The sequence below is a fragment of the Aphelocoma coerulescens genome, chromosome 2 (assembly GCF_041296385.1).
Source record: "Aphelocoma coerulescens isolate FSJ_1873_10779 chromosome 2, UR_Acoe_1.0, whole genome shotgun sequence".
In the NCBI taxonomy this organism is placed as follows: domain Eukaryota; kingdom Metazoa; phylum Chordata; class Aves; order Passeriformes; family Corvidae; genus Aphelocoma; species Aphelocoma coerulescens.
In genome coordinates this window covers 10,217,366-10,234,135 of record NC_091015.1, presented here as the reverse complement: position 1 = coordinate 10,234,135, position 16,770 = coordinate 10,217,366, and the positions used below count along the sequence as shown (strand labels likewise).

The following is a 16,770-nucleotide window of genomic DNA, read 5'->3' as shown; positions in this document are numbered from 1 at the left end:
CGAGGTTTATGCCTAGTCTTTCAGGTTTATCCAGTTACATCTTAAGCATCTCCTGGTCCAGCAGCTGCTCTGAATGATGTATTCCTCTGCCCGTGTGGATTTACAGCCAGGGGTCTGTTTGGATGTGTGGATCTGCTTGTGTAGGACAGCAAGCAATGGTGTACCTTCAGCAGATACTTCATCTGTGGTTTTGTCAGGTTTAAGTGGACAGTTGTCCACTCACGTGGGGCAGTCAGGTCAGCAGCATTTGTGGGCCAAACAGGTGCCTGAGGACACAACTGCAGGACTGAGGATCTTGGATGGTAGTACAAGGCCAAAGGCTGATAGCTGATGTGTGATGCTGGTCACATGCATTTCTGTCCAAAGCAATCTATGTGGATGTGCTATCTGAATTATGCTGAAAATTTAGTGTTTTGTGGATATTTGCAAGAGTGTGTAAAGCCTACCTTGATTCTTGATTTCTTAGTTTCTTAAAAGATGGCTACCTTCCCAGGCCCTGCTAGTTCTATTTCCCAGCTAGGACTTAATAACAGATTATTAAATCAAGTCTCTTGTTGGTTTTCTGCATGTTAAGTAATCTTTATTGGCACTTCTAAAGTATAGCTGTATTATAAATGTAAAAGCAAATGGAGTTCTGGGTTTTGTAAGGTGTATTATTGGTGTTTCTTCGGTCCTCAGGCTGGCATGTTTGCCAATTTACCTGTGGATCCACAAAATGAATAAGCCACAAGGGGAATTCCTGCAAACCAGCGAATTAACAAATATTTGTGATAATAATTAGCTACTTTTCACTGCATGAAAATTGGAGAACAAGAGCAGAAGAGTATATTTTGACATATTGATACAAACATTCATGGGCTTTCTCAAAAACTTGTAAACCACCAGCCCTGTCCATGAAAGCCAAACTCAAGTGCTGAAACTTGTCATTGTGGGAAATGGCCTTTGCAAATGCCTGCTGGTTAGAAAGGCAGTGCTGATTTTGGCTTCTAGCACAGGTGAAAATGAACACTACTCAGTAAAATTTTGCTTGCTTTTATTTTAGTAAGTATGGCTATGATTTAATTCCAACTTTTTTTGAAAAGTACTCTGTATTGCAGGAAAGAATGTGACAAGGATGTGAAATTAGTGGCTTTTTTTGGGTTGAAATACTTTATTATTTTTTGAAATCTGAGGGAAAATGCTGCAGAAATCACAGAATAACCTCATTAACGTATGAAATAAATCGTGAACTCAGAACTGAGGAAAAAAAGAAAATGTTTGCACATCTGGCTTACCACAGCAAATTTCCATATCTTGATCAGGAGAAGTTGTAAGCTGGAAATGGAGAAAAAGAAGAATGAGAGTATGGAGATCTGATTTTCCAGCTGCAGGGAAGTCTGTGCCCTGGACCTAGCAGAGGCTTGCAGATTTCCGAGTGCCATATTTCACAGGCTCTGGAGGGTAATGCCTCCTATGAGAGCAGCTGCTTTGTGCCAACATCAGTATGTGCTGTCACATTAGGTCTGTAATAATGTTACAGACCTTTAGGAGCCTTCAGAGGTGAACAACAGCAGGGGAAAAAAATGGAATTGTCAAATATTGTGAAACTTGTGGAGAACAGGGACATCGATTGTGTCTTGAGGTAATTGAAGGTATGCAACTCTTTTTCCTTTCAAGTTGTTTTGCAGGCATAAGAGAGTAGGATCTGAGTCAGCCTTTGGGTAATAGGAGTCCTTGAGTCAAAGGATGCATATTTCCAGTGCTTCATAAACACTTTGCCCACATAACAGGAGAACAGCGAGCTGCTTTTGGGCTTTTCTGTTCCTTTAGTAAAGTGCTTGGAATTGAGTTATCAAATGATGTTAATTTATCTTGCTGTTTGAGGTCCTTGTGGAACGGAGTGGGAAAATGACATGAATGCATTTTAGGTTATTTCTTTTAAAAGTGGAATTTCAGTGCTCTGGTTCATGTGGAAATACACTAGTGACAGTTTTCAAATGTAGTTTTTTACGTAGAAAAGATGAAGTGATCTGGGCATCTTATTAACATGAATTGCAGTTCATGTATTGCAAAGGCCTTTAAATAGCTGCTTGTTTTGTCATATCTGGCTGTTGGATCAAACAGACTGTCAACAAAATGTATTTTAACATATCAGCCTAAATGGCATTTGCAGGCTGTAAAAAAAGGATTAATTTTTCTGATTTCTTGAGACCAGAGACAGATTTAATTTACTCTGCATCACTAGGATAGGTAGATCATTTTGCTCTGCATACATTTTCCTTAGTTTTCAGGCCCAGATTTGGTTAAAAATCGGAACTGGGTTTTCTTTGAACAGCATATTAATAGAAATGAGTGTTTATTTTTTTCATGTTGGCAGGAAGATAAATACTTCCAGGAACTGTGCAGTTTGGGAAGCCTTTGTCTTTTTAGAAACTGTTTGTGTAGTGATTATTATATATTAATAACAGTGGAAGAAAAATTTGCTGAAATAGGCAACTAGGTAATATCAGCACTGGAATGCTAAAAGCAAAAATTAAAGACAGGGAGGTAAATTTAAACTTGATAAAACACAACCTGAATTATCTTTGATAAGGTAAGTTTTGCAAAACTGGCTGATCTCTTGGTTTTTTGGGGTAGTTCACTTCTTTTAGACAAATGAAGTTTGTCTACCAAGGAACCAGGAAAGCCAGTAGTATAAAGCCAGGATTAAATGGAAAATAACTATTTCAAGTAGAAAAGATCGAGATCTGTGAAAAACATTCCCCCAGAATGATAAAGAGGATGCTATATCAGCTTGAATTAAAAAAAAAAAGAGTACAGCTGAATTTAGTTCCAGATGAGACTCAATTCTTCCTGAGAGCATTTGACAAGCTCTGCTGCAGTACACGGGGCTCAGTGACCCAGGCATTGCCATGTATTTGTCTGACACCTTTTAAGACCTCCTGAAGGATAAGGTTGGTGAAATGGGAGGTCACTTCTTCCTCAAGTGGAAATGAGCAGTGAGGTTTATGAATAAAACCATAGTTCTTGTCTCCACAATGCTTCTTCAGGGAAGGCATCCCTTCCAGATTGCTCTGTTTGCTCCCCAAGCAGCCTCTGTGGTCTGTCTCACCAGTCAGCAGTTCACCATTGACCTTCAGTGGGACAGAAGTAAAATACAGATGGTCTGCTTTGGGGCTGGTGCCTCATGTGCTAAAGTGAAATACTGAGGCACAAAATTATGAACCGGTTTCCTTGGAAAGACAGCGTCACTATTTATGTGCTGTGGTATTAGAAATTTCTGAGTGTGGTGTTTTCTGTGTCTAGCAGTAATATCAGAGTTACTTTTCAACTGTGTGAGAGGTTGTCATGGGTTAGCAAGCATAGTCCCGGAAGTGATGTTCTTGCAAAGGGGTGCTTACAGCTTCCTCTGGGACCTGATAGAACCTAGCAGCTGGCCAGTTTGAATATGGACAATTCTTTAAGCCACTTAAAGTTGTGACCGCCTCTGTGATACACACTTAAAAATAGAAACTCCGAGGCAGAGCCTCTCTGTCTTGTTTCCACTGCTGGGACAGGTGGCTGCAGGCCCCGTGCAGGGGCCAGCGGGCCCATCCCAGGCCCTGTTCGGGCCAGGCCGGGCCGGGCCACGGCCATCCTGGAGCCGTGGGCCAGTTCCACCTGCGGAACCCCCCCCACAGCAGGGCTGTGGGCAGCCGGAGCGGCTCGGCTCCCCGCCCCCTCCAGTGCGGCCAAGATTCAGCTGAAGCTGCCCCGCTGTCGGGCAAAGATCATGTGACCAACAGCGATAAGCGACATTCCAGCTGCAAGGCCGAGGTGAGATTAACCCTTTTAGTGCTGTGAAGAGCTGAAAACCTGAGGGAAGAGAAAAAGGAGATGCTTAAAGCTGAAATTCTTTTGTAAAGCTATGATGTATCAGAGTACCCGCTGTAATTTCATGAAGATATGGGGGGTGGAGTGTTCAACTCATACTTGTGATCTCAGCACCTGTGCTGAGATAGGCAGATGCTGACACAGCTGTAATTTCATGAGAAGTTTGAACAGGGAGAGATGGAAGGGTTGGGGACTTTTGCTCCAAATGGGAAAGGAGAAAACCTCAGTTCCTAGAGATGCTCCCAGAGATAGTCCTAAAGATGAAGATGAGGAAGACCCTTTGCTCCCAGGGAAGGAGAAAGGCCTCTATTCTGGAAGATGAAATGCTCCCAGAGATGGGTGAAGAGAACTTTTGTTTCTGAACAGCTCAACCTTAAAATTGTACCCCAAAAAAAAACTTCAAGAGTGGACCCTCGAAAGCAGCTGTGGGAAAGCTGCAAGTTGGGGGAAGGGACTCACATGCGAGCAGAGAGATTCCTCTCCCTAAATGGACTGAACAAAGTTATTTGGAAGTGGGCGGCTGTCTCGTTGTGATAAGGTGTTCATAGCATGGACAAGAGAGACTCCTCTTCCTAAATGGACTGAACAAGGTTATTATGTAAGTGGTAAACAGACTGAACATCTCAAGGGTTGTCTTTTTACATTGTCACTTGGAGAAGGGAGAAAGGTGGGGGGAGGAGAAGAGTTCTGAAAGTGTGGTATGATTTTTTTTTTCCTCTTTTAGGTCTGTTAATAAACTTCTTTATATTCTTTCAAGATTGGTGCCTGCTTTGCGTTTCTCCTAATTCTTATCTCACAGATGGTAAACAGTAATGAGTATTTTGGGCCAAACCACTACACTAAATTGGTGTTTTCACCCGGTTACAAACCCAACCCGCTACAGAGGTAGAACAAGAGTAACACAATTTTGCACCTGCTTAGGATTATTTGGACTGTGGAATGCGTGTCAGAGGATGTTGATTAGATTGATAAAATTTACCTGAATGCAACCTCCTGCTTTGTCTAAGTTGTAAGTGCTCTTCTGCTTAGTCAAACCTGTGTTCCCAGGTGAAATAATGTAAGAGTCTATCACAGCCATCATAGCAAGAAAGTAATTGAAAACCAAGAAGAAATACTGTAGAAAAAGGTGTGGGGTTTTCCAAATGTACGTGACTTTATGCTTTGCACCATGTCCAGCCTGTCTCACAAAATAAAACTGGTGAAGATGCCTTCATGTATAAGGGCATGTGTAAGTGCCCTTATACACTTATAATAAAACTAAGATTCCTTTCTCCTCAAGATTTGAAACAACATCTCACCTCTTAGGTAAATCCATTGATGGCTGTCTTTTAATTCTAAGAAGCAAACTCTGAATGAGGTAGTTTTATTTTGCATAAAATAATTAAAAATCTGCTGAGGCAGAGAGGATGTGAGTAACTATTCAATGTTGTTGCAAGAGTGCTTATCACTCAGAGCAAGGGTGTTCTCTCTGATCTGCTGTTCTTACCCAACAGGTTGTTGGGCTGTGTGTCTGAGGAGATTGTTCCCTTTTGGTTGCTTTTAAAATGAATGTGTTTCTATAATTTTGGGGGATTTTTTTGAAGGAAACAAATTTTTTTACTCTTGTTGGAAAGCTTGAAACAAGAACTGGAGTTACTGGGGACTGGAATGCAGGCAGCAGGAATGTGGGTTAGGTTTTTGGGAGAATTGCTTATCAGAACTTGGAGATGTCTGGAGGCTTCCTTGAGCATTGCATTGTTCGCATTAATTACCCTTGGGCACTTTGAGCTTATGAGAGGCTTGGTTCTCAACTCTTGGGAGTAGGAAAGCAGATGTTGGATGTATCAGGCTTTTATGAGCACTAGGCATTTATGATCCTTGCTTGCAACAAAGTTTGTGATAGTACAGGAAATATCTTATTTACTGACCTTAGTAAACTAAGCACCATCATTTCAGGAAAAAAAAATGTGAATATTGCCATGGAAGGCATTTATGTTCCCTTCATAAATCATTATTTTTTTTTAGTTCTTGGAAGTCGTATGTGTCATGTAGCAAAACATGGTGCATTAAAATTGTAGACCAGATTATTGAGCTCAATGATCTCCCAAGTGATACATTTTTAAAGACATTATGGTCACTCAGCATAGTTGTCATGGTAATTCCAGTCCCTGTTCACAACTACTTAAAACTCCTCAATATTCTTCCACAACCATTAGTGGTCTTCAAATTGTTTTAAAAAGGGAGTATTCCTGCTTTAGTTTTCCCGTGGTAGTTAAGATATCTGTGCTTTTCTCTCTTTGCATCCAGCTGTCAAAGTATGTGGAAATTTGCATTTGCATGAAAAGGTTTTTTGGTGTTTTTCCCCAGAAGAGGTTCTATTTTTACAAAAACTGTGGGAAGAGATTTGGACATTTTGGCATTCTAATACTACAGTACAACTGCTCTAAATACCTATTTTTAAAATCAACGTCATGTCTTTAACCCACATTAGGGTAAAATAACATTATTTTAGATATTGTAGATATAATCAGTTCTATTATTGACTAGCATAACTAATACCAAATACAAAAGCTTTATGGTGAACCCAAGTCAATAGGGAGAATGCTGCAATATATCAGGTAAAACCAGTTCTTTTATTTTTTTTTCAGCATATGAAAACAGGAGTTCCAGATTTCTGTTCTTAATTGAAATTTGGGAAGAGATCTGCAGTCATACTGTGCTGCATCAATGTACTGGGAGCAAAATTATGGATGAAAGATTTAGAAGTCTGTTGATTTTTGGAAGATTTGTGTTCTGTTCCAAGAAGATTCACCCATTTGCACTTTTTTGCAAACTTAGTAATGTCAAAAGTAGTAAAAAAATGGTTAAAAGCACAAGGTTGCGAACAGGAGAATTATTTTCATAGGCTACTTCCTGGAGAAGTAGCAAAAATACGAAATTTCACTATTAATGAATTTTACCATTTTACTTAGATATTGCAGGTTTTTCCTTGTGAAATGCCTTGAACATATTTTTCTACCCAGAGGAGCAAATATGCACACGGACTTGTTCGGATATGTATTCTCTATTTTGTTTCATACATCTATTATATGTTTCTCCTTTAGGATTCCTCCTCCTGCTGTATTTTTTTTTTTTTTACAAGGCATTTTCAGGGCTGGGAAAAAATCGGGACACAAATTTGCAGTACACAGCGCGGCATTTATGGAAATGGCTGATTTGCTCTGAACTGTAAATTCTAAATAATGATAAGTGGAATTACTGCTGTAATTATCTTTCTGTAGGGAACATTTCTAACTTGAAATATAAAGCCTGCCTATTAAATAACATTTATCAGGAATGTTTCCTTAGGCATACGTTTCAGAATTGTATTTTATTTTTATCTTGAGCAAGATCTGACTCTGCACCGTTTGCGTTAGAGACGGGGAGAATATCTTGAACAGGCAAATGCCTCATAGGCAACAGGAAAGCCAGTGGAGAGATGAAAGATGAGCTTCCAGCAGCTGCAGAAAGGATATACACTTCAAGGGTGCCCCATAAGCCTTATAAAGCAATAAAGGAAGGAAAACAAAATTATGAAGGGTCCTAACAGTCATAAAATTCCAAAAATGGCAAGGATTGCTTTCATTATATAAAGTGTTCGTTAAAGCTTTAAATAATGAAATAAACCCTTGACACTGAGAATGGAAACCTTCACTGTTCAACCAGCCTGTGTTTACTTTACAATAATCCAGGCCATAAAAGTAGTGCCGCGCAAATTCCCCGTTCCGAGGGAGCTCCGGGATGCCCGAGGACCACACAGTTCCCCGGCTTCAAAGGCACAGGGTCTCCGGCAGCTCGCCCAGCTCCTGGCCCGGTGCCACGCCGCTGGCAGACACCGCTGCTCCCAGCCCGGCCAGCCCCGGGGAAGTCTGAGTCACAAAATCCCTGGGATTGTTTTAATTGCCTTAAATTAGGTGTCTCGGGGTTCCATGTGGGGTCCCTCCCCCTTTTTTTTTTCTTTCTTTTGAAGCCCAGGAGTACTTTTGGTATTGGAAAAATGTGCTGAAGACTTTGGGACCAGAAAGTAAGTGGGGAAACTCATTAAGGGGTCTTCTGGGATTCAAGGTGAAGATACTAAAAAATGGCTTCTATATAAAATTATTTGCTGCTCACACACTTCTTTAAAACAGTAGAGTTTGAATTAAAACTAAGCACTTGGCAGGTTATGCACCAGATACTTAATTTCTCTATCAAATGAATGGGAACAAATCATTAATTTTGAACAGGAATACTTTCAAAATTTGGAAGACCTTGAATCTCTTATTTCAGCCCTTTTAAAATAGTTTACCATCTCTGTTAATAGCATAATCTGTTTAAATATTTTCTCCTGAATTAGAACCCTCTTTAGGAAAAATTAGAAGCTTCATATTTTAAGTACACATGGATCATTCTTCCTTATCTTTCACTGAAATTCAGCCATTTTCTGCTTTACTTGCAACAAACAGGAACAAAATGTATCCTTGGGGGGAAAAAGGAAATCAAATATAGGGGGGTAAAATTGTCATTGAAACCTTTAAGCTACAACATAATCTCCTTAAAGGCACTTGAGCAGTTCTGTAATTTATGGCACTGGTTGCAGTGAAAGTATGGATCCCATTAATTTTTCTGCCCACTGCCATAGTTTGCCATTTATTTCTTCATCCTACTTCTGAGCAGTTTTCTAAGCTGCTGCTGTGGTTAAACATCATTTTTAAAAGACATTGGAAAAGAAAATTACTCCTGATATATATTTTTGTGTTCTTGTACGTGTTACATGAGATGTATTTGTGGAGTTTTGGTATCTCTGTACTTGCACCCTCCAAAATGAAATCTTTTGTCTCTTGGCATATTTTTGGGAAACCAGACAGGGAGACTGTCTGCATCATGAGTGGGAGAAGTAAATGACTCACAGTTCTCTTTATGAGGAGCTTTGTTTCATTCAAATCCCTCTTGCCAAGATGCTGACACTGAATTTGAGTCATCAGCAATAAACAACTCGTACAGAAAATTGAATCTTTAGAGGGCAGAAAATCATGGGCAAAGGAAAGACACCGGCAAGCTCTGTGTTAGTCTGTGCTTGAGAGGAGTTGCTGATTGCATTATTTCCCGTGGTGGATTTTTACATAAATGCCTTAAACTAATTCAAAGTCCCAACCTGAAATTTCATTTTAAAAACATGTATGTGTACTGAAAACAGCAGCATCAGTCAAGGAGATCAGGGAGTATAAAATTGAGTTTTCACTGCACTAAACAAGGTGATTTTGGTCCCTGGTTTTGTGAGCTTTTTACCTATGCTGTGTTGCAAAAGGCTGAGATCAGTAAGAATTTTTGGGACCTTACAGGAAAGAAGAAAGATGTGGTGAAATTTAGCTTGTATTGGGCTTTGGGGCTTTTTTTCCCCTCCCCTGTATAATCCAATAATTTTGAATGAATTTACTTCATATATCATGGTAGCAGTTCTTCAGTACTGGACATGTTTGTTTCCGAAAGTGATAATAGATCAGCTAATAGGTAGTTCAGTTGAAAATGAAACTTCTGTACTATATCAGCTTCAAGAATTTTACTTTCATGAAAGCAGCACAGCACCTTGTTTTTTTGTGGTACCAGTGTTTCTAACCACTCTCAGCTTTGAAAATGCAAATGCTTTAAAGAAGGGTGGAAATGCACAGATATTTTCATGTGGAAATATTTTCACATTTAATAACCTTCCCTTCAACAAAACACTAAGGAGTCAATAATTTGCTGATTACAAAATATGCCTTTTCATTTTAAGGTGTGATTCAGTGTAGGACATGACATATAAATGGATAGAGCTGACTCATGGAGAGGCCTGGAAAGGGGATAGGATAATGGGAATGACTTCAACATTTACAGGCATTTCTTGCTCCTCAAAGTGTTTTGCCCAATGTGGAGTATCCCCAGTGGCTCTCTATCACCTGACGTTCCTTTCCTGCTCCTGAGGGGTTTGTGCTGTAGTTACGTTGCTCTGACCCGCCTGCCCCAGCTTTACACCACTGTCTTTTAACAAGGCACAAATCCAGCACTTATGAAGGAAAGAGGAAAACCCAGTAAATTTTCAAAGAAAACCCAGGGTCTAATGCAAACAGTAGCAGTTGTGATGAGCATAGTCAAATGAACTTACACTCCAGTGTGGCTTTGCTAAATATAGCTACAGAAGACTTGTTGTCTGCGGGCGCTGGTGTCGGAGAGCATTGCCATCTGCAGCTGGGGAAGCTGCAGAAACAGGGGCACAAATCACAAATAAGAGATGGCAGTGCGATTACAGCAGAGCCCTGGTCCTGTTCTTGGCTCGACTGGGCAACCTTCCTCCTTGAAGGGGTGGATGGTCTTTCGTTCGTGCTGTTCTTTTCATTGCAAATGTGGCATTTTCCCTCTTGTGCCTGGAGAGACTCTAAGACTTACTTCACTAGAATTGAAATTGTTTTGGTGAAAGAGGGTCTTGCATGCCTGTTGTTTAGCAGTCCTTGGAGAGCCAATTTTAAATATGGAAAAAAGCAGGGTAACATTTGCTCACTGTTGGTGCATTCAGGTCTCTCAGGCTAGTGCTTTGCTCTTCCATGCTGACCCTCAGGCACAGCACCCCGCAGGGAATACACCTATGGCTTCCCATGGTGGAAATCTGTCAGATCACCAGTGGAGGGAGGAGGAAAAGAGCAACCTGTCCAGGGGAGAAAACCTGGAGAGTGCTGATGCAAACAGGAGGCTGAGATCCTTGGGTGCCGAGAAGTGAATGCAGCCTGGGAGGAAGGGAGTGAGGAGGAGGGTGGGGTCCAGCAGTGGGATGAAGCTGAGAAGTAGCAGAGCCAGCTGAGAGTGGACAGAGTGCTTGGGAGCAGAGCCAAGGCCAGGGGATGGGGCGAGAGCCATGGCAGAAGACGGGCAGACAGAGCAGAGGTCTGCAGGGAGCTGCTAAATGGAGATGCCACCTTTCAGCTGCATGACATTATGTGATGTCATGTCCCTGGAATACCCATCCCCAGAGCACCCTGCAGCCATGTGCTCCTTCTGCTCCTGCAAGACCTTAGTGCTGGAGTCTTGTCATCATCCTTCCATCCTGGCCTGGCCTTTTTCCCTTAAGTCTGTTGCCAGCCTTGTCCCCTGCTCATTCCAGCCTGCCTCCCCAAGTTGTTTGTACAGCATTGCAGCCTGGCTTGGAAATGGCACACAAAAGCAGGCAGGGGTGTCATGAGAGGAAAGCTGGAGAGTGATGCAACAAGGAGATCTAAATTTGCAGAGGCGTTGGAGAGTGAGTAGAGAACCCAACACATACTGTCTGCTCAAAGGACATTGTGGGTGAGACCCTTTCACCTCCTTGAGTCTGCTGGCTTTTCAAGAGAAGAGTTAGTTAAAAACAGAAAGGTACCATAAATCATTTCTTCCCAGGGCAAGAAAGTATAGTTCCTGTTATCCTGTTGATACTCTCCAAAAGCCAAGACTAAATGCAGTATTGCACTGTGGAAGAACATGAGCTGTGTGGACCCAACTGGAAAGGGGTTTGCTCCTCAGATGATAGATGTAAAATTATCACATTCATTTGCAAAGGAAGGAAGGACATAGTCCAAAGGTCTTAGTGAAAACTGAGTGAATGGTGATTTATGGTAAGAACAGAGTGTAAGCCCACCTAACCTTTGGTGAGCTGTGCTTAGTATATATTAGGAGCTTACACAATGAGTTCAACATAGCTTTGAAATGCAATAGTTTTACATATGTCATAATAATATTTTAATAGTTAATGAGCTATTGTTTCTAATTTAAAGTCAGTCTACCTGAAAAAACACAAATGAATATGAATAGCATTAATCCTGATAAATAAAGCATAGTACTTCCCTGGACTACATGATACACTTGACTTCCTTCTACCTCAAAATGGTGAAAGTGATGCTACCATGAAATTGTGGAGATTTTATATTTTGCTTTTGCATGTTTTTTGTAGTTGGTGACTTTGGAAATGATGGACATGATTATAGAAAGTTTAGTGATAATTCCAAATTAATTTGCTCTTTGCTCCTGAAGCTGAAATATTCTCATATCAAATTGTCTCAAAAACTCATTTATTGGTGATTTTTTTGGTGGAGTCATTGGTCTGGGGAAGGAGTCACTATTGTTTCTGCTCAGAGTAACTCTTTAATGGTGAAATTCGAAAGAGTGAGTCTGGATACCAATTTGACTGAAGGATTATTACTGACCAGAGATAATACTGGATTTTTATCTTTCGCACTTTGGTGTCAAAGAAACTGCTTGTTCCTGTCATTTCATTCCATTAAGGACAATATAGGTTTATGAACTACTGGAAGAAACTTTAAGGCAGGAATGGGTGCAGGTTGCATGAGCCATGTCTGGAATGTATAGCTTGAGGTATCGATTTGCATGTGTACGTACTCCCATGTGTGTGGAAGCACCTGTTGTTAATAGTTTCATGTCTAAAATGGCATTGCCAGCTTGCACATACCACAGTGGAGCTGTGGTTCTCCATACGGTATCTCTGCTCTCCTAAAAGAGCAATAGTAAAATAAGAAGGCAAAATTTTTACTCAGGATATGTCTGGAATGTGTGAGACTTTGGTGTTGATGAGCACAGGAAGTCAATAATAATTTGTTTAGCAACAGTTTGTAAGAAAAATTTGTTCACATTTTATAATTTTCAAATAAAAGCAAACACATTTTTTCATTAAAACCTTTTAATGAAGTAGTATCTATTGTTACTCTCTGGTTTGTGAGAAGCTGATGATTACAACGGAGAGGGAGCTTGTTTCACTAGCTTGAACACATGCCAGAAGTGTTCAAAATGGGAAGAAATGTGCTTGAAAAGTCAGTGGGTTTGAACTTTAAAGGCTTAGGACCTCTTTGCCAAGTCTGCCACTTCTTCCCTGTGTAAATATGGGAATGTTATCATTTGAAGTGCTTCAGTCTCACTTTCCTCATGTAAAAACACAGATATTTTAGCAGGCTTCTTTTGTAGAGCAGTTTGAGATATAGTAGTGAAGAGTATAGGTGTTATTTTAAGGACTGTTTTTGGGGCAGGGGCGAGAGGTTGGCTCAGGACACTGGCAGAGAGGATTGGAGAATTTTGCCTCCTTACTGCTTACTGGAACCATTCCAAAGAAAAGGTGTTTCAGCAAGGCGTAGCATTTAAAGGTGTTTTTATGTAGTTATTGATTTCTGACCAGCAGACACTGGTGCCAATTTAGCATCCATTTGCCAGAGCCGCTGGGTTTGAAATGAGTGTGTTGTTCCCTTGGCAAACGGTGTCCTTAGGTAAAGGTTGAGCTCAGGGATGGAAGAACACAAACAGACTCACATTGCTGTGTCCAGCTGGACATTACAGCCAGAACTCCTCTTCTTTTTGTGGTTTCCACGGGTGGAAACCACAAAACGTACAAGTCCAATGTTGCAATGGAGCTTTAGCTGCATGAGTCTCACAATAACAGATAGGCCTGTTGGAAGGGCAGGGAATATGGTGTTATTTAAAAAATCTTTGTAATTGTAAAAGCTAACACTCTTTTTAGTGTCTGGAGCACCTTATGTTGAACACAAGCATATATGCACATATTAAATTCAGTGTTTAACTCCAGAATCAGGACTGTATCTCTACTTTGGTGCCAAACCTCTCCCGAACTCTAAGAAGACTAAAAGTATATGTTTTGTTCTACATGACTAATTATGCATAATTTTTTGTTAGAAAAGTTTTACAGAGAAATAATCTTTTTATTAAAAAAACACAGGTTACCTGGGGAAGCTTGAGACACAGTGAAGTGTCATTTTAATTGAATTTAAGAAATACAGACGTTTGTCTCCAAATTTTTTTTTTGATACTTAAGTGGAAAACCAGATAAAGACTCTTTATGATACTATATTTTAGTGGATCTGTTGTACATCTGTTTTGTTTTGGTTTTGTACTGCTCAGAAATTAGCTAAAATATTTATATTGCAGAAATGATACAGCAGCAGTTTCAAGTCTTTTGTGCCTTACATGCTCGATTAGAAAAAATCCCGTTAATGATAGAAAATGCTAATTAACGATGTGTTTTGCCAGCCACTACAAGCCCACACATTCTATATAATCCATTGTTTATTAACCTGGTGAAGGTCATTGCAGCTTTTGAAAGCTTGTGTGCAGCACACCAAAACGGTTTTAAAATTCTGTGCTGCTGGACTTTGGTGCTGAAATAAGTCAAGGTTTGGTATTTTCTTGCCAGAATGGCTCTGGCCTAAGTTGAGTTTTTTCTGGGTGGAATGATCATTCTGTGCTTTTCATTTGTTCATTCTAATTGTTAGGACAGATGAACAGTGCAGTGGTGGCTCAGCTGATGGTGCTGCCATTAAGCAGCTAGACACTGTCTTTATCCACATCTTATTGATTTTCCTTTTCTTTTCTTGGCAGGTGACATCACACAGAAGGGATATGAAAAGAAGAGATCAAAACTAATTGGGGCCTACCTGCCACAGCCTCCCGGTATGTGTATCTGTGCTTGCGATATATGAAGATGTCAAGTGTACTGGTAGTTGCCGCTGTAGAAATCTGCATCTCTGAAGAAATATATGTGGCAGAAACAAAGCTATTGTTATGCAGAATAAGCTTATTCCATCCATTTTATGTGTATTTTTATATATATGTCTGCTTTGATGTGTGTGTACATTTTTTACATACGTTGGTGTGGGGTTTTCAGTCATGTCTGGAAAATTAAATCAGCCTAGGCTTGTTAGAGAGGCATTATTTGTTGGAAGGAATGCAAGAATCCAAAGGAAAACGTGATGTCCTAACTCATTAATATCTCAGCCATGTGAAGCTGATGTAAAAAGTGAAGTCTCCCTTTTGAAGACACTAGAGAAACCATCAATAACCCTAGAGTTCAGCTTGTCCTAAGGCATGTGGGCAGCTGACCTTTTACACATACGTGGTTTTAGTATTAAGGGATAGGCTGCATGCACTTGTCCAAAAGGTGTAAAAATATCTTCAAACTAAATTTAATAATGTATTGCTTCATTGAATTTATTTCATATATATGTATAAGAACTTTCTAGAGTTCTTTCACTCTTGTGAGGCACTGGATCGTGAAGTTCAATAGTAGTTGTAGGTATCAGAGGAGTGTGCCCATTCATTCCTGGTCTCACTGACCTTAGAGAGGCTCTACTTGGGCTTGGCTGTTCTCTGAGCCTTGTTTTTGTTGCAGGCCTCGGCACTAGTTTCCTCCTTCTTTTACAGAATCCTTCCTTTTTAGTGGAATTTATGGGGTTTTATTTAAACTGTTCCTGTGTGAAGGCACTGCCTTGTTCTCTCTTCATCAGGTTTATATATATGTACTGTCTAGCTCCATAGCAGAATGCTGATTTAGTGCCTTTGGATTTCACTTGGTCTGGTCCACTGGTGGGAACTCCACAAAAGAGATCAGTGTTGCAGACACCTGTGTTTTCTGAAGTGATACAGCCTGGTTTGAGGGTGTCTGTGACATTCCCGAACCATTGGGAGCCATTAGAGAATGAAGCAAACCAAATCAACAGAATTACAATACCAGAGGTGCAGTTTATTAAATTTCTGGGTGTTTATTGGTCTAACCCGACTATCAGACATAAATTAGTCTTCACAGCTGGTTCTCATGAGACCTGCTTAAATTTGCTGGGTTATGGAGAGCCTCACAGCAATCCTCAATGCAGCAGCGCAGTTGGTACCAGAATCTGTTTATTTTTTTTAGTTGTTACTCTCCTTTCTTCACACAAGCAAATAGAGCTGTTTCTCCAAAAAGCTCACAGTTTTCTGGTCAACCTATATCTATGTGTGAAACTTCTGGGGATTCATATGCATGTAATGATGAAAAAGTGAATGTGGAGAACCCTCACAGATTTATATTTCAAGGTCTACTGTCATACTTAAATTTTGCATTGTAAGGAGAAGCAGAGGGATCTCTGTAAGCCGGTCCTACAGTGAGGTCCATTCAATAATTTGAAGAGGTCATGACTGAGAATGTAGCTGATTTAGAGCTGTTTTAAAGATGGGAGAAAATGGAGTGAACATTTTCTGCTCAGCCAGTTGCTGGAAAATCCCACACAAGGAATGTGAAACATGGATTAGTGAAGGAGGATTATAATAGAATCAAGAAAGAGAAGTATTAAAATACTGTCCACTGTTTTCTTGTAAATATATTAAGCTCAATCATTTAGCTGATGGCTAGATGAATTATTTTATTATAGTGGAAGACACTGCTTCTACTGTATTATTTTCCTCCAGAAACGGATACTATTTGTGCTTGGGTCTTTCGCTGTCTTTGTACTTTTTGTGTGTTTTGTTGTGTTAATTTTTGGACAAAACTTGAAAAGGTTCGATTTGATATAATCCTTCTAAGTCCTTACTCGTCTGAACGGCTTGAAGTCCCTGCTCACTAGGAAGGGGGAGATGAATCCTTTCCAGGAAGAAGTAGGATGACAAAACAGATGCTGCCTTTTGTAAGCCCCTGTTAATGTCTCAACAATCACATACATGACCAACTAGCCTTTTTTTTTTCAATTTTTTTTGTAACCTGTTTTGATGGGGAATGCAAGAATTTATAAGCTTTGATGGACTCAGATCTTGGTGTTATAAGGGAATAGAGGTTTTAGAGATATTTTAAACCGATATGGAAACAGGCATGACTTTTGCTGGGATTGGAGGCATTGGGAAAGGGCAGGGATTTGCATTCTGTGACTGCATTCAACAAACTAAAGGAAATCCTAAGGCATTTCACCTCTTCTGGGACATCCAGTCCTCCCGCTGCACCTTTGCTAACATTCCTAACGCCCATGTTGGCAGAGTGGAACATCGACCCGCGTTGGCTCCGTGGGTGTCCTGTGGTGTCTGTGCGTGCGTGTGCGTGTGTGCTCTACTGCATGGGGGCAGCAGCTCCACTCGTTGCTGTAACAAATGTAAAAA

General features: G+C 40.4%; 1 protein-coding gene across 8 annotated transcripts in view; it reads left to right on the top strand.

Annotated features, from left to right (window-relative positions):
• DIP2C (disco interacting protein 2 homolog C) overlaps positions 1–16,770 on the top strand; it is a 310,705-nt gene that overhangs the window by 152,073 nt on the left and 141,862 nt on the right. For all 8 annotated transcript variants that reach the window (XM_069006440.1, XM_069006439.1, XM_069006436.1 and 5 more), the window contains exon 2: positions 14,251–14,322. In XM_069006440.1, the coding sequence (XP_068862541.1) occupies positions 14,251–14,322 (72 nt within the window). The remainder of the gene's footprint in view (positions 1–14,250; positions 14,323–16,770) is intronic.